Source organism: Lutra lutra, chromosome 5, assembly GCF_902655055.1.
Source record: "Lutra lutra chromosome 5, mLutLut1.2, whole genome shotgun sequence".
Classification (NCBI taxonomy): domain Eukaryota; kingdom Metazoa; phylum Chordata; class Mammalia; order Carnivora; family Mustelidae; genus Lutra; species Lutra lutra.
The window spans coordinates 95,762,192-95,781,011 of NC_062282.1; the positions used below are offsets into that span (position 1 = coordinate 95,762,192).

At 38.3% G+C, this 18,820-nt stretch overlaps 1 protein-coding gene across 1 annotated transcript in view; it reads left to right on the top strand.

Annotated features, from left to right (window-relative positions):
- NLN (neurolysin) overlaps positions 1-18,820 on the top strand; it is a 93,584-nt gene that overhangs the window by 31,588 nt on the left and 43,176 nt on the right. The window contains exons 2-3 of the mRNA XM_047730590.1: positions 9,238-9,497; positions 13,614-13,762. Coding sequence (XP_047586546.1) covers positions 9,238-9,497; positions 13,614-13,762 — 409 coding nt within the window. The remainder of the gene's footprint in view (positions 1-9,237; positions 9,498-13,613; positions 13,763-18,820) is intronic.

The window sequence follows — 18,820 nt, forward strand, 5'->3', positions numbered from 1 at the left end:
AAACCATAAGAGATTCTTGATCTCAGAAAGCTGAGAAAACTGAGGGTTGCTGGAGGGGAGGGGAATGGGAAGGATGGGGTGGCTGGGCGGTGGACATCGAGGAGGGTGTGTGCTATGGTGAGTGCTATGAATTCTGATGAATCACAGATCTGTACTCCTGAAACAAATAATACATTATATGTTAATTAAAAAGAAAAGACCAAAGCAGTCTTTAGCTATATCATTTATATTTTAGCTTTTTAATACAGATTGCATAGAGTAAGTATCCAGTTGACATATAGACCCTGAACTTAAGGAATTTAGAAATTAGAAGTAGCTAATTTTAGTAACATTTCCTGGAATACACTTGGAAGATCTTCCACAAATGCTAATGGAAATAAAATGGAAGTATGATAACTCTTGATCAATTCTGCTAGCTATTTAGCAACAGCTAATAAGAATAATAATAAAATATTGAAAGTAAAATTAAAAATTTTATTTTTAAAAAAGATTTTATTTATTTATTTGATACTGAGAGAGGGAACACAGCCAGGGGAGTGGGAGAGAGAGAAGCAGACTTCCTGGGAGCAGGGAGCCTGATACGGGGCTCCATCCCAGGACCCTGGGATCATGACCTGAGCCGAAGGCAGATGCTTAATGACTGAGCCAACCAGGCATCCCTAAAATAAAAATTTTACACAAAGGCTATAAAAGAAAGAAGAGTGTGTGTGTCTGTTTGTCTTTCTGTATGTGGAGAGTGAGAAATACAGAACTACCCCCTGGCAGATTTGCTTGCTCTGTCCTCTAAATTCCCCATCACTCTATTCATATAAAATTTGCTGCCTTGTATTCTCTTTGTTTCTTCCTCACAAGTCTGTAAGCTTCTGCAGGGCAATAACTGTCTTTTATCTATGTGGCTTCTTGGGAGGATTAAATAAGGAAAGTCGTGTAAACTCTTGATATAATGCCAGCACAGTAGCAGGCTCTTAATAAAGAGCGGGGGTCATGATGAAACTTAACAGTCATATGTGTGGCAAGTTTCTAGCTTAGGAACCTAGATGATTAGTAAACTGGGAGTGGGAACATGAGAAAGATCAGATTTCAAACATGTTGCATTTGAGATGTCTTCGGGTCTGAGCTCTAGCTAAGTATCTGGATGGAGTCATGTGATACACCAACCTTTTTTAGTGGGTACGGGAAGAGAAGCCAGCAAAGGAGACTGAGAAGAAATGGTCAAAAAAGTGGGAGAATGACTAAGAAAGAGTAAAAGTAAGCTTTGCCAGGGAACTTTTAGTGAAATAATGTAGACGAATTAGTGATAAGACAAGGAAGTAGAGGCAGTAAGTGGGAAATTTGCAGGATGCAAAAATTGAAGACCATAAGTTGGAAGACCCTCTTTCTTTAAAACTAAGAGAAAAATCACACAAATGGGTAAAGGTTCAAGAGATTATTATACTTAATTGCATTCCCTGTAAACTCAGTAATCAACCTAGAAGGATCTTTCTGGACATCAGTTGTGGTAAGGAACATCAAAAGTAATAATTTTGGCCAAGAATCTGAATCTCTGTTTGTTTTATTCCAAGGCTATACCTTAGTAAAGTATTCCAATACTATACCTTAGTAAAGGTAAAAGATGACTTATTCCAAGGCATGTAATTCTATAATATTCTGTTCGTGGAACATTTCTATCCTAAGTCAAATTAAAAGGCTTTTAAATGGGGGTACCTGGGTGGCTCAGTCTTTAAGCATCTGCCTTCAGCTCTGGTCATGGTCTGAGGGTTCTGGGTCCCTGCTCAGTGAGGAGCCTTCTTTGTCTGCCCCTTCCCCCACTCATTCTTTCTCTCTCTCTCTCTCCCCCTCCCTCCCTCCCTCTCTCCTCTCCTTTCTCCCTCTTGCTGTCTCAAAATAGTCTTTAAAAAAATTAAATGTCCTTAAATGAAAAAACTGTTGCCTAGACCACTAGTAACTCGAATACCAGATGCTTACCTTTGTTAAGAGAGCTCTAAGTACCCAAACTGGAGGGCTCAGTAATGGCTGAGTACTAATCCTGAATCTGTTCCTGTGCAAGAGTCGATTCAAAAGAAAAATTATTAGCAACATTCAGGATGCTGGAATCCAGTAGGTGCTGTTTTTTCCAGTCTGTACCACCTTCTCTGATTGCAGATCAGAGCTTTATCTAATGCTCTGCAGAGGCTAAATACTCTGAAATGGAACGACTTATATATTGGACATGTAGCTAATAGAAGAAAAGTATTAAATAACCTTAAGTGGAATTTTTGGGGTAAGCCTGTCACTATTAAAATATACGTGTACTTCAAACTCTGTTAGGGTCAGGGTCTCCATGTATCATGAAAACCCAATCTCTGCTCAAGGTCTGTTGGACACACAACCAAGTCAATAAGTGATTACTCTTCAGTCTGATAAGTGCTTTGGTCACTGAACTTGTAATATCGGTTAACAGAGGAATAATTCCTAAAACAGCTGAAGGTAGTCAAAAAAGGCTTCCTGGAGAAGGTGAAATTTGAGTTAAGATTGAAAATAGAATTCTAGGAGCATTGCAGTCCTCAGTAGCTGCTTAGGAATAAACATTAGTTTTGAGGTCAGTACTAGGACTGTTTGCCAGGTGTTTTAAAGAATTGGGGCAAGTTTTAGGAAATGCTATGCCACCACTTTAGAGAAGGGATGAGGACATGGATAAAATATAAATTTGGGAGAATAGAAGTTAGGACGCTTTGTAGGAATGATCTTTGCTCTAGTCCTGACTCTAAGAAAACACATCTCCCTGCGTGGATATTTATTTGTGATGTTGAAGGAAGATAGTGTTGCTGCAGTGAGTTAGCCACATCAGTCCCATCTCCTTTCAAGTACACAGTGAGCACCTACTGTGTGCTCAGCAGTGTGCCTTGTGTTAGGGTTGGGGATTTTGACAAAAGACATGGTTATTGTGCTTGGGAAAGCCCTAGTCTAATTCAGAGTATGAATCAAGCCAATTGAACAGGTGGCTGATAGTAATTTAAATGCCTAAAATGAATGGCATAAGTAAAAGGTGATAGAATCTCAGATTTGGATGAATAGGAATGGTCAAAGAAGCCCTGATGGCAGGAAATGGAGGCCTTTAAACTATGCTTCAAAAGAATATGAATTCAGTAAGTCACAGCATTTCTGAAGTACATTCCATAAAATGCTTTACAAAAGTTTTTAAGACAGTAATTAACTAAGAATAATTGTAGCTTGCTCATATTTCTAGATGAAATTCTGCAACCTGGTGATCTCTTTCAAAATCTATGCCACTTGGTTTTTTGGTTTGTTTGTTTGTTTCCCAAATCTTATTTGTTTGTGGGACACAGGACCCAGGAGCAGTAACAAATGCCCCTTCCTGTCAATTCCATTATAGTATTCTGTATTATTTCTTAGTCAGAAGTTTTAGAGTTCTGTGTCGAAAAGTGCTTTAAAGAGAGAAGAGACAATGAAGAAGGTATGGGTGGTACAGGACTGATAGAGCCTGGAAGTTTATAGAAAGAAAAGCAAACAAACTAATGTTTAATTACATAGTAGAAATCTCAGCTTTAATCTAGAGTCTCATTTTCAAATAATTGCATGTAATAACTCCTGTAGAGAAGACAGCATCATGCTATGTTGCCTGCTTTCAACTTTGGTACTTCGCAGTTGCAAAAAGTTACCAGAAAAATCCTCACCAGATTCTCAAGGGTACAATCATATTTGATAGAGTGATTGCAGGTGCACTGGTTTCCCCACACAGGTGCAGCTCTCCAGGGCTGCAGATCCACTGAAGGGGAAGAAAAGACAAAGGTACCAGCATCTGAAGGGTTGAATGAGCTTGAAATCATAACAAAGGGGAATAGGGATATTCAACAAAATGATGGTGGAAGAGGAAAAGCAGAGACAATGCAGATAGAAAAATTCTCAATAAATCACAATGTTTTAGTTAGAAGTAGGAGGGAATCCTTTTGTCTCCTTTTCTTTGGTAACAAGAATTATGAATCCTAAATGAAATTAAAACAGAATCCCAGAAGGTAAGAAAAGTATAAGGTAAAAAAATATATATATTATGTTCTTCTGACCCATAAAATTATGGTCTCTAACTTCTGTTGCTTTCTTTTTATCCCTTCTGTATTCAGGGAATATTATCACTTCAAGGAAGGGGTAGGTTTTCATTAATTCCAAAAGAAACTGTACAGGGGTGATTATGGGTCTATCTTTTCAGCCAGGGTAGAGGTGCTCATATCTTTGCTAATTTCACTGAGTTAAAATCATGTATGCTGTGATCACACACTCAACCTTTAAACAAATATTAGGAAATAAAGGAAAACTAGTAGAGGTTCATCTTATCAGTAAATGTTTGAAGTCATTTTCCCTTAAAGGTGTGTAAAAATAATGAAAATTAGTAATAATTAGTTTTTACTTGAAAGAGCTGAGAAAAGAACAGGGGGTTAAGGTACAGAAGTGCTATGTTTCAGTCATCACTTGCTGGTTGTTACATCAGCAATCCCAGGGCTAGCCTCTTCACTTATACTAGAACTTGGGAAGCCAGTCATTTGTGGTCATGGCTGACTCCTCCTTGAGGCCTCAGTTCTGTCTTGCCATAGGGGGATTATGGAAATAATTATTTTGGACACTTTTAGCCAACTCCACACATTGAACTTTGCATCCCTACTATTCTTAGCCATCACCAAGCATTTAAGACCCCCCAGTCATCCATCATTTCTTGTTGTGACCTTCATACTTTTGTGTGTGTGTGCTCATTCTTTTATCAGGATCCTCTATGAAGTAAATAACATAAAACTGCCTTCAAACTGGTGTAAACGTAACTGGAAAGTAGCTGTAGGTTAGGTTTCAGAATTAATTGATGGTAGGGGTTCTGGGATATCAGTAAATATTTGCTTTTCTTCCCTTAGTCTTCTTTTCACAGTGTTTGTTTCATCATAAGTCAGGTTCTACTCTTTGTCATAAGGTGGATGTCAGCTGCTATCAAGGACATAAGCTTGCCCAATTATATACATTGGGAATAGGAGTTCTGAGGGTAGAGACAACTACCTTCACAGATCATGGACTGGGGCAGGGGGGCTTATTGATGCATGGGTGCCGCGAAACAAATGTATATCTACTTAGTTAGAGGGAAGCAGTAAATGGCTGGACAACCCACACCTATCTCAGTATCTGTTCTACTCTTAGACTTCTCTCTTGCAATTTCTGGAACCCTTGTCCCATGATAAACTCCTCCACTTTTTTTATACTCTCTGGATTGTCTTTTCTTCTATTAACCTTTACTGGAATCCATTCAACCCTGGGGAAAATATTTTCTCCATCTCCCTCTTTCTTCCACACCCCATATACCACAAAGTAAGGAGGAAAGACCACATCTTCTTTGTTCCCCACCTGCTGCCTTGCCCCCAGTTATGCTCTGAGACCAGCACTTTTTCACCATTAAATAAAAACCCCTTCGAGGGGGCGCCTGGGTGGCTCAGTGGGTTAGGCCTCTGCCTTCAGCTCAGGTCATGGTCTCAGGGTCCTGGGATTGAGCCCCACATCGGGCTCTCTGCTCAGCGGGGAGCCTGCTTTCCCCTCTCTCTCTGTCTGTCTCTCTGCCTACTTGTCATCTCTCTTTCTGTGTCAAATAAATAAATAAAATCTTTAAAAAATTAAAAATTAAAAAAAAAAAAAAAAAAAAACCCTTCGAGGCTCACAGTCTGCTTTTCTCATTCTATGCCCTGTTCGTGATATCCTCCACCAACTACCTGGTTTGTCTTCTCCAGTCTTTGAAGACTTTAGTTTTTGGCTCAGTCTTCCTTTCTACTCCCAACTCAGCTATCAACCTGCTAACTCCAGTGTCCACTTAGATGACTTAAAAAAAAAAAAAAAAAAAGATTTTATTTATTTATTTGACAGAGAGACCGCAAGCAGAGGGAGCGGGAGAGAGAGAGGGAGAAGCAGGCTCTCCACTGGGGGAGCTTGACGTGGGGCTCAGTCCCAGGACCCGGAGATGACCTGAGCCGAAAGCAGATGCTTAACCGACTGAGCCACCCAGGCACCCCTCACATAAACAATTTGTCCATACTAGATTGCCGGTCATTTGCCCCTTTCAGCTCATTTATATCAACCGTTCACTTCTGGGAAAATGTCCTGGATCTTGTTGGATTGCTTCACCTTTGAATTCTTAAATTCAAACCCATACTTCTTTACTATAACCGAAGTATTCCTACTTTACCTGTTTTATTTTACTGAGACTTTAGTCTCTATTCTCTCAAATACATTCAGCTCTAGAGAATTGCTTAGATATACTCTCCAGTTCTTAACGTTCTTCCTCCCTCTCAGTCATAGGATTCTGACTTCCACCACTAGCATCCCACTGACACTGCTCTTCCCAGAGCCATCAGGAACATTCCTGCTGCTAAATTTAACAGACTCTTTCAACTCTCTTGAGATTTGTACATTTGGGCCCTAATGCACGCCCTCCCTTTTTCTAGGCTTACTTTTCACGACTTCCTAAATCCACTCTGGCTTGGTTTTCTTGGTTTTCCTTCTGCCTCAATGCTTAAACTAGAGTTAAGGCTCAGTTGTTCGGTTCTTATTCTGCAGACTCCCTTGGGCCAGTTCAACCAGCCCTGTGACTCCAATTACCACAAAATATTAATGAATTCCACTTACATGTGCTATAGCCACTTCAGACTTGGCATGTCCAAAATTAGATTTTTCTTTTTCCCCACAAAAAGCCACTTTCTTCTAAATTTCCTCTTTTAGTGATGGTACCACCACCATCCATCCATCCAGTTACAAGACAGAATCCTGGACAGCATCCTTGACACTCTCACTCCCCACCTCTAAACCAAGGATCACGTCATATTGATTCAACTTCCTAAATATCTACTAAGTCACTCCAGTTTCCCCTGTTTCCGAGTTCAGGATACCATAACATTATGCCCTATTTACTGTAATAGCTTTCCTCTAGTATGATCTCTCTTTTCCAAACCTTTCAACTCAGTATAATTTGGGTGATTTCTCTAGAATGTGTATCTTACTTCATCTCTTAACTGATTAAAACCCTTCGTTGGCTCTCTCACTGCCCTCAGAATAAAGCTGAAATTTTTAGTGATTCCCAAGACTTTTCATTCTCTAGTCCCTACTGACTTTATCAGACCTCTCTCCTTACAGCTTTTGGCATTTGGATAATTTCTGGATATCATCCAGATCTTGGCTTGCTCCTTGTGCCCTCTGGAAAATCTTCCTAGAAAAGTTCCTTCTGTGGTATTTCACAGTTCCCTCTGCTTATCCCTGTCATAGTGCTCATCTCAGTATAGTATAATAGTTTACCACTTCATCTCTTCACTGTTTTATAATAGTGAAGTCCTACTCAGTTTGCCTGCTTCTCTTTGATGCCTGCCACAATGACCAGACAGTATATGGTCATAAGTATCTCTTAAAGAACGACCTTAAATAAGTCACTTAGCCTGTCCGAGCCTCAACTGCATCATCTACTAAAAGGGAATAATGCGCTGCCTACCACATAAGGTTGTTTTGGGGGTCTCGTAATATAATAAGTTTAGCATAGTAGTTAAGAGTGTAGGTTCTGGATCTCTACTGTTTGGTTTTTTATCCTAGCTCCCACTATATAACCAGCTGTGCTTGGACAAGTTACTTAATTTTTTTGTGTTATAGTTTCCTCTTTAGTAAAATGAGAATAACCACAGGATCTGCCTTATAGTTTTGTTGTGAGGACTGAGTGAATAAATGGAAAGTCTTTAGTATAGTGCCTAAACACACAACAAATGTTAGCTATTAATTATAATTTTATTCACAAGCTCTAAAATTATATCACATGGTATGTATTACATATATACACACTCATGGCATTAATTATTGGTTTGAGAGTTTTAAGGAGGTGAAGGATTGGTATCACACACTTCATCTCTTTTTACCTTTTAGAATAACATCATAGCAACCAGAGTTACTTCCCAAGTCTTAAATTAAAATTGCCATAGTTGATGTACATGAAATCTTTGTAAAAAGAAAATTTTTACATTGGTGTTCATTATAAAAAGAGCATTTTGAAAATGTTTCCTTTCTGAATCCTAAAGTATTTTTTGAGTCTGTTACATTGTAGGTAGATGTTAGCACAGAAAAACATTTAAAACATTAGTTCTTTTTAATTTTTATTTTATTTTATTTTTTAAAGATTTTATTTATTTATTTGAGAGTGAGACAGTGAGAGAGAGCATGAGGGAGGAGAAGGTCAGAGGGAGAAGCAGACTCCCCATGGAGCTGGGAGCCCGATGTGGGACTCGATCCTGGGACCCCGGGATCATGACCTGAGCTGAAGGCAGTCGTCCAACCAACTGAGCCACGCAGGCGTCCCTAATTTTTATTTTTTTAAAGATTTTATTTTTGTAAGTAATCTCTACACCCAACATGGGGCCTGCACTTAGAACTCCAAGATCAAGAGTCACATGCTCTACCAACTTAGCCAGCCAGGCACCCAGCACAGGATAAAACATTTAAATAAAAACAATTACTGGTTTAATTTATAAAGGACAATATTATTGAATTGACACCTAACTTTATTTCTCAACATGAGTTAATTACATAACCAATTCAGTGTTTGGTAAGTGCTAATTCCATTAAATCTGCATTCAGGGAGGGGGAAAAAATGCAAAGGCATTTAGTTTTGTGCTTCTGTGTTCACCTGAAAGAGATTAGCTGAATTTTAATAAAAAGTTCTTTTTAGGGGTGCCTGCGTGGCTCAGTCATTAAGCGTCTGCCTTTGGCTCAGGTCATGATCCCAAGGTCCTGGGATCAAGCCCTGCATCAGGCTCCCTGCTCGGCGGGGAGCCTGCTTCACCCTCTCCCACTCCCCCTGCTTGTGTTCCCTCGCTCTCTCTCTCTCTCTCTCTCTCTGAGTATTTATTTATTTATTTAGATTTTAATTAATTTAATATGGGGTGCCTGGGTGCCTCAGTGGGTTAAAGCCTCTGCCTTTGGCTCAGGTCGTGATCTCAGGGTCCTAGGATCGAGCCCGGCATCGGGCTCTCTGCTCAATGGGGAGCCTGCTTCCTCCTCTCTCTCTGCCTGTTTGTGATCTCTCTCTCTGTGTCAAATAAATAAAGAAAATCTTTTAAAAACAAACAAACAAACAAACAAATAAATAAATAAAGTTCTTTTTATTTTGATTAGATAATAAACATTTGTATATTGACTTTGGACCAACAAATGCTTAATTTTTATTCTTTTTCTGATTCTTTTTAGAGTTGGTGGTTCCAGGATTTTACTCAGAATGACTTTAGGAAGAGAAGTGATGTCTCCCCTTCAGGCAATGTCTTCCTATACTGTGGCTGGCAGAAATGTTTTAAGATGGGATCTTTCACCAGAGCAAATTAAAACAAGAACCGAGGAGCTCATTGTGCAGACCAAACAGGTGTACGATGCTATTGGCATGCTTGATGTTGAGGAAGTAACTTATGAGAATTGTTTGCAAGCACTGGCAGATGTAGAAGTGAAGTATATAGGTGAGTAGGATGCAGAAACACCTTGATATTTCATTTTGAAGGCATCATAAACCATGTTATGCATTCTCTTTGGGCAGTCAGTCCATTTTCCAATTTTACAAGACATTGATTTTTCCATAATCATTAATTAATTGCCTAGAATTCAATTAAATAAGATTAAAATTTTTTATTATGTTGGCATTGGTACTCCAAAATGTACTTTCTCGCTACAGCTGCTTTCTGGAGAGTATTTTAACATAATGCATCGAAACTCTTAAGAAGTTCATATCCTCGCCCTGCAATTCTGCATCCAGGCATTTAATCTAAGGAAATAATCAGATACAGGAAAAATTGTGTATACATTTATATTTAAACAGGCACTCTGTCATAGCAAAAGCTTGGAAACAAGCCCTGGGTGCCAACCAATAGAAAGGCCAAGTAATAATACATTCAGCCTCTGCAACACTGTGTAGCCATTAAAATCATGTTGAGGAACAGTATTTAATAACATTTCTTTAAAAATCACACAGAGAAGAAAACCAGAAGAAAATACAAATTTTAATAATTGCTGATTTCTTGAGTATTGGGTTTTCAGTTGATTTTAAAAAATTCATTCTTTTCTGCTTTTCTCTATTTTCTCTATTTCCTACACTTAAAATATATTATCTTTGTAATATAAGTATTAGGCCCTTTGAGTTAAAAGGAAGATTCATGTCCGTGGTCTCTAAGGGTTAGGTGTACACTGGAGTATAATCATGGCTAAGCAACCTTAGGCGTGTATCCAGGATTTGCAGGAACATAGGTTATCTGCAGAATTGGATATCATAAAGATTTGTATGTATTCTAGAATATGGAAGGTTGTCCAAAATCCTGCACAGCCCTAGTGCTGTAGTCATCTCTTTACCCCCATCAGCTCCTCAACACCAAGAGTTCCCTACCCTGTGTCCCACCATAATAGGGACTCTCTTACCTCTTCTGTTTCATTTTCTGCCTCTTAACCACCACCTGCTTCACTCTGATTAATGGCCACTAAATCTGGCTAAAAGTCTTTGAGTTAAAACTCCTGAATAAAAAAGACCTGGTTGGTCTCAGTAGTCAAAGTCAGAGGGATGGAATTGGTCCCCGTTCGGCAGTTTTCCCAGAAGGCAGCTTCATGTGTCTCTCCCTTCCTGTATGTGGTTTGTCCTTCATTCAGAGCCTCAGTTCTTCTGTCATGTATGGCCAAAATGGTACGCCAGCTTGGTGACATATGCATGTAACAAATACAGGAATCAGTGGGGAAAAACAAAATCTTTTAAAAAATTATCTTAAATTCTCCTTCTTCCCCGATAATATATCTTTTAAATGTACTTTAAGTTTTCTGATACTCTTGCTGTCCCATAAGTTTATCTTTGTGAGTTAATCATAAAAATGTTTGAGTTTAGGCGTAGCTTTTTTTTTTTTAATTTTTTACGATTTTATTTATTTATTTGACAGAGAGAAAAACGACAAGTAGGCAGAGAGGCAGGCAAAGAGAGAGGGAGAGGCAGGCTCCCCGCTGCCTGATGCAGGGCTCGATTTCAGGACCCTGAGATCATGACCTGAGCCGAAGGCAGAGGCTTAACCCACTGAGCCACCCAGGCACCCCTAGGAGTAGCTTTTTAAAGGCTAACTCTCTCTTATTAGTATACATACTGTTCTCAGAGTTTGATCTGCCTTCTGCAATAGCTGTCAAAACCTCATTCGTCTAGTGTCAGGTACTGTTTATAGTTTGGCAGTGAGAGCATAAGTCTGCTTCAGGTCTTTGTGGCAAAGTAAAGAAGGAAATGGTTTTTAGTATTATTGTTTGTTTAAGAATATGTTTCCAATTTTAGGCTCCTGCATTTTGTTCTGGTCATTTTAGTTGTGGAGCAATTTCGATTTTTTTCTTAATTTCTTCTTGAGCTAATTTTAAAAAGTAAACTGTAACTATATAGTTAACTTTATCAAACAAGTGCTGTGTGTATGAAATTTTAGCTCTATTCCATTCTTTTTTAAATCAAGGGACATAAAAGTACATATTTTACATGAAATCCTTAAAGAATAATTATTTAAATCCGATCAAGAAATGGGCAGAGGACGTGAACAGACATTTCTGCAAAGAAGACATCCAGATGGCCCACAGACACATGAAAAAGTCCTCCACGTCACTCGGCATCAGGGAAATACAAATCAGAACCACAATGAGATATCACCTCACACCAGTCAGAATGGCTAAAATTAGCAAGTCAGGAAATGACAGATGCTGGCAAGGATGCGGAGAAAGGGGAACCCTCCTACACTGTTGGTGGGAATGCAAGCTGGTGCAGCCACTCTAGAAAACATCATGGAGGTTCCTCAAAAAGTTGAAAATAGAGCTACCCTATGACCCAGCAATTGCACTACTGGGTATTTACCCTAAAGATACGAATGCAGTGATCCAAAGGGGCACGTGCACCCGAATGTTTATAGCAACAATGTCTACAATAGCCAAACTGTGGAAAGAACCTAGACGTCCATCAACAGATGAATGGATAAAGAAGATGTGGTATATATATACAATGGAATACTATGCAGCCTTCAAAAGAAATGAAATCTTGCCATTTGCGACGATGTGGATGAACTAGAGGGTATTATGCTTAGCGAAATAAGTCAATCGGAGAAAGACAACTATGTTATGATCTCCCTGATATGAGGAAGTCGAGAAGCAAAATGAGGGGTTTGGGGGTAGGAAAAGAATAAATGAAACAAGATGGCATCGGGAGGGAGACAAATCATAAGAGACTCTTAATCTCATAAAACAAACTGAGGGTTGCTGGGGGGAGGGGGGTATGGAGAGGGTGGTTGGGTTATGGACATTGGGGATGGTATGTGCTATGGTGAGTGTTGTGAAGTGTGTAAACCTGGTGATTCACAGACCTGTACCCCTGGGGCTAATAATACATTATATGTTTTAATTTTAAAAAAATTTAAAAAAAAGAATATTTAACTTGATTTTTTAAACCATACCTTATTAATTTATTCAGATACTTGAGGGACTTTATACAGCTTTATTTGTAGCTATGTTTTAAGAAGACTGACATAAGTGTCAGTCGTTTAAGGTATCTCATTTAACTGGACAATTTCTTGGTATGTTCTGCTCTCTACCATATATCACATGTGGAAGCTTTACCTCTAGAATACCTTCAAAGCACTAAAGATAATGAACATGTATTCACTGTCACAGGATAGCTACAACCATCCCTACGAACCATACTCATTTTCTTCCTGTACTATGGGTTATTTCACTGACATCAGATTTCTGCCCAATTAAAGTCAAAATACAAGTATATGAAAAACCCAAGAAACAATTTTAATATGTGAAAATTAGAGCAGACTACATTACCACCATCATGTAACAGGAATAGCCCCAATATCGAGCTGCTTACTGGATGTGTCCCCTGAGATTTCTGGGACTCTTCTGTAACTGTGTGGAACTTTTTATGCTTGTATGAATGTTTGCATTTGGGGGAGGGGTTTTGATTAGGTTCTCTAAGGAATCTGTAGTAAAGGTTAAGAATTTGTATTCTAAACAAACCCCTACCCACTAAATTCATCTGCCTTTTTCTAAAACATCCTCTGTATCTTCCAGTCCCAGCGCTTGTAGTTTCTGCTTCTCGAATCCTCTCCTGAGGTCTTCCTCTTGCCCTGCCCATCCTAAGGTCCACCTTCCCCATAAGGCATTACATAGTGCTCCAGTTCTTAGTATTGCTGTGGTTGAGTTTCTATCCCATCCATTGACAAGTAAGCTGCTCTGTTCTGTATTGTTCTTTATCTTTTCATGTACTGTTCCGTACTCCCACATCCCAGACTATAAAATGCGTCACTATGAGAACTATGTCTTTATCCTCCTGCATTCCCAGTTAACAAAGTATACCCTAAACATACTTTAGTAAGTACTCAGTGTACACCCTTATTGTTCCTAATAACGCCACTGCCATAGCCAATCCTGCATTAGATGCTGTTTCTTGATAACCTTAGGAACCTCTATAGAAAGTATGAAATGAAAAACTTAAATTGGGATGATCATCCATCTAGGTAGGAGGTATTTTTGTTAGAACTGATCTGATGAGTCCTTACGGTATTTTCCTCTATTGACAGTGGAACGAACCATGCTAGACTTTCCCCAGCATGTCTCCTCTGACAAAGAAGTACGGGCAGCGAGTACAGAAGCAGACAAAAGACTTTCTCGTTTTGATATTGAGATGAGCATGAGAGAAGATATATTCCTGAGAATTGTGCATTTACAGGTAAATGACATTATAAATCCCTTTAAGGATTTATTTATTTATTTATTTATTTATTTATTTATTTATTTATTTATTTATTTGAGAGAGAGAGAGCATGCATGCATACAAATGGGGTGGTGGGGGCAGAGAGGGAGAGAGGATCTCAAGCAGACGCCCTGCTGAGTTCAGAGCCCTTCATGGGGCTTGATCTCACGATCCTGAGATCATGACCTGAGCTAAAATCAAGTGTCAAATGCTTAACTGACTGAGCCACCAAGGCACCCTAATGTTATCAATCCCTTTAAAAGGAAAACGAAATCTACAATAAAAGAGCAAAAATCTTTGACCAACAATAAAAAGTATTTGAAAATTACTAGATTTTGTTTCTGGTTTTTATAATAATGGACATAACGTAGTGTTATATATCGGGGGTTTCTAGTGTTATATATTGTTATACCACAGTTTTATGTTGAGTTGTCAATTAAATTCACTTAACGCGGAAGACCAAGTATAAAAAAGTGTGCATCTATAAATCTAAGGATTTTTATCCATCATGAACGTAATGGTTCAATGTGAAAACCTCTTAAAAGTTTCATAATGTTGCAGGGTTTATGTTAGATCAGGTCATCTGCAAGTAAATGGACTTGGGAGTTGTTTATCTGCAAATATTATGTGGTTTTGTCCTGAGAGATGACATAACTTGATGTTTCATGCCAGTCATTGCTGTCTGTCATCCTTACATTTTTCAGGACTCACAGAAATGATGGATAATGAATGTTTTATTTAGGTGGGTCTGTCTTGAATGTTTTTGATCTTTTCATTACCAGTTTTGATTTGCTTCCTCAAGTTTCACTATGTCTTTGCTTTGAATTTTTATTTTCATGACACCCAGCAGTGTGTTTGGAAAACAACCATTGTTTTACAATCCTAGACATTTTTGTTTAATTTTGCATGTGTCTTTATGCAAAAATCTCAAAAATTTTGTTCTTTTTAGCAAATTATAACAACAGTTGAAATAAAAAAGCAGTTTTATTTTAGATGTTTCATTTGTAACTTACTAAAGAATATGTAATCAAGACTTTATTTAGACATGTAAAATGTACATGCTATCTGTCCCCTTCTGTCAAACAGGCAGTTTTCTCCCTATAATTTATATTTGTCTCCTTGGTTCATAACTGTTCATCTTTAGCACTATAAAAATAACATAAATTATAATAACTTTGACTGTTCCTTATTAGTTACATTGTTTTATTTTTTGAGCCCAGTTATTATTCTTTGTGATTCAAATTCCAATTCAAATTACAATCTCCTATTTTTTAAAAAAGATTTTATTTATTTGTCAGAAAGATAGAGTGTGAGCACAAGCAGGGGGAGCACCAGGCAGAGGGAGAAGCAGGCTTCCCGCTGGGCAGGGAGCCCGATGTGGGGCTCAGTCCTAGAACCCTGAAGTTGTGACCAGAGCCAAAGGCAGTTAGCCAATGAGCCACCCAACCATCACTACAGTCTCCTATTTTTTATTTCATCCCCCCAAAATCTAATTTTCTTTCTAGCTCTATATTATATACTTACTTAGAACTTTTTCCCAGAATTTCTAATTTCCTTTGATCAACTCTGTTTTCATTCTGACCTCTAAGTTTTTGTTTGGAATTTTCTAGCCTCAAGGTATTGCCATCTTAATGTTATATGTCCTATCTAATGTTTTTCTCTGATTTTTATGAATATTATCACAATATGGGAGGTTTGTCACTTTAGATTTCTTTGTTACACTTTAAAATTTTGTATATATTGTGATCTGATCCCATTAAATTGGGAACAAACTTCTGCCTGTGTAGTACACTAGTGTATTATACCAACTAGACACCGAGGGTTCATCATATTTGTTCATTTGTTGGGACTAGTTAACTTCAGGTTTGTATTGTGATAATTTACAGTAGTTTCAGAATTGTTTCCATAATTTCTCCTTTTCTCTAAAAGAGCAATTATTACTATACATGTCAATTGTTGTGTTACCATTTTTAAAAGCTTTTACAATGTCTCTTATGGCTAGATCAGAATAATAAAAAGAACTTGTAATTTTTTTAATGCACTGGAGCTTGTTTAGTGAATTTAGTTACCTTCAAACACTTTCCTTGAAAAATAGTTGTGTTTATTTAAGCATTATTTATTTTATTTTATTTTATTTTATTTTATTTTATTCTGGTATAGTTAACATACAGTGTTAAATCAGTTTCAGGTATTCAACAATTCTATATATTACTCAGTATTTAGGCAGTATTTTTTAAAATCTGAAACTATCAATGAGCTTTCTGGTAGCATTGGACATTTTAACAAATGATAAATCTCATCCCATTCATAACTAAAAGACAAAGGGTCACCTGGGTGGCTCAGTTGCTTAAACATCCAACTCTTGATTTTGGCTCAGATAAAATGAAATTTTGTCATTTCAGGGTTGTGAGACCGAGCCTCAAGTCAGGCTCCACAGTGGGCATGTAACCTGCTTAAGATTCTCTCTCTCCCTCTGCCCCGCCCCACTACTTGTTGTGTGTCTCTGTCTCTCTCTCAAAAAAATAAATTTTAAAAAGACCAACTTAGATGTATCTAAGTATTCTATTTCTTTTTCTCTGTTATGCTGTAAGTAAAATATGGCAATCATGATGTAATACCCAGCCTTCATTAAGCTGGGTAATAGAATCTTAAATTTATATGAAGTCAGCAGTTTCAGGCGTGATCTGCTAAAATGAAGGTGCTCTGAATAATACTGAGATCTCAAGATAGCACCAATGTAGGCAATGATTACAATAATAATACAATATATTATTATTAATTACTATTATTAATATAAAATGTTATTTCGGCTCTCATGTTATTCTTCACTTAGGATTGTTGAATAGAAATATGAAATTACGCTCTACCGACTGGGCCAGCCCAGAGCATGTGTTGAATGTGTTGAGTATGTCAGGAAGCAGGCTTTTATGTGCCCCCCGCCCTGACCCCAGGAACACAGCCAGCTACCTAAAAATGCCCTCTTCATACTAGTCAGAAATCTAACAGAAAACATAACATTGGGAAGAACAGGAAAGAAAGAAACTACAAATATAACTCATTTAGTTAAGTCAGTTATGCCCTTAGTTTTTGCAAAAGGACCTGTAGTCTACGCTGTTGTTATCGTCTATTGTGTAGCATATCCAGTTTATGAATCCATTTTTCTAAATGATATTCAAAGAAATACACTGTCTTAACTTTCAGGGCAATTTTAACAACAACATCAAAATTTCTACTTTGTATATACAATATAGAAAGTCCCACTGAAATTATTTTTTATTTACCTGTTTTTGATACTGGAAATGTGAGGGTCTGGCAAAGAAAAGGACACAGTTATGAGATAGAAGGTGGGGAGAATTGGAGAGAAATTAAGAAAATTTTTACTTATTTATAATGAAATTTTGAAGAATGATAACAAACTAAGGTGTTAAAATGTAGTGGTATAATATTTTGAGGAAAAGACCAAAGTAAGGGGGCTCCTCGGTGGCTCAGTGGGTTAAGCCTCTGCCTTTGGCTCAGGTCCTGCGATCGAGCCCTGCATCCGGCTCTCTACTCAGCAGGGAGCCTGCTTCCCACCCCGCCTCTGCCTCTCTGCCTACTCGTGTTCTCTGTCAAATAAATAAAATCTTTAAAAAAAAAGAAAAGACCAAAGAAAGAATTTTGCAGATTTTCTTTCTGTCCATTTTTACTAATAAATAGCTGAGTGATCTTAGGAAGATCATTTAACTTCAGCTTTCTTGTCTGTGAAATGAGTGTACAAGGACATGTGTAAGTGTGTGTATACTCATGCATTCACACTTTTATATAAAACCTCTCTGTTACCGGAAGAGGTTAGAAAGAAACTAAATTTTCTCACCACAGAGATTAAATAAAGTAAGAGCCTTTACTGTCAGATGATACGAATTTGAAAATTACCAAAAAGCACTTTAGGCGTTCCCCCACCCCTAAAGAGGAGAAGCTTCACCCAAAGAGGTCTGAGACCTGGTTCTGAATCAAGTGGAATAAATTCTTTTTTTTTTTTCTTATTATGTTATGTTAGTCACCACACAGTACATCATTAGTTTTTTATGTAGTGTTCCATGATTCATTGCTTGTGTATAAAACTCAGTGCTCCATGCTCCCTCCTGAACACCCATCACTGGGCTAACCCATCCCCCCACCCCACTTCCCTCTGAAACCCTCAGTTTCCCAGAGTCCATAGTCAAGGGTATACGAGTAGCTGAGCTCCCCTGCTAGAACCTCCAAACAAGCTCTCAAGTGGATTAAATTCTTATTCAGGAAGAGTCAACTACAGCAGAGTTGTCTAGAAGTATTGGCTGATTCTGTTAGAAAATCCTTAAGCAGTAATTCTGATCTTGCCTGGAGATTATAAGGGAGAATATTCGTATGATCAGCTCTGGGACAGGAATGTGCTTTAGAAGCACATTTTAGAAGTGCTTTACTCCTACAAGAGCCCTCTAGAGATTTCTGAGACCTCAGAGTCTGACTGGCAGACAGTGCCTGGTTACAGTTGAGTCAGAATTGTTACGTGTCATTTCTGTGGTAAGTCAAATATTTCAGTATAGATAGTGATATTTTAACTAGACCTGATTTGGGTCAGATTTTTCTCAAAACATCCTTCTGCCTGTTTATGCTTGTCTTACCTTTTTGGGCAGTCCGTCATTTTTACCTCCTCAGGACCATGAGTTTGAGTTTTCTGTACTGAGTATGTTTAATCTGGGCTTTCTGAAGTAGCAGCCCGAGTACTCCAAGATGCAGCAAGGCCGGGAGCTCCTCGTTTGAGAGCCCATCCTGACTGAGCGTAGCATAGAGTGAGAATTCTTCTCACCTCAGTTGCTGAGTCTTGTCTTGAGCTTTTGCTCTAAGCTCACGGCCATTGTGACCAGGTGAACCCAAGAACCCAAGTACCTGGGACACTGCTCTCCAGCAGTGTGCCCATCTTCTGCCTTGGCTCACCACCCTGCTGGGAATGCCCTCTGCTCAGGATCTCCACCTGTTTGTTAGGGTCCTTCACAACTTACCCAGCTCTTTCCAGGC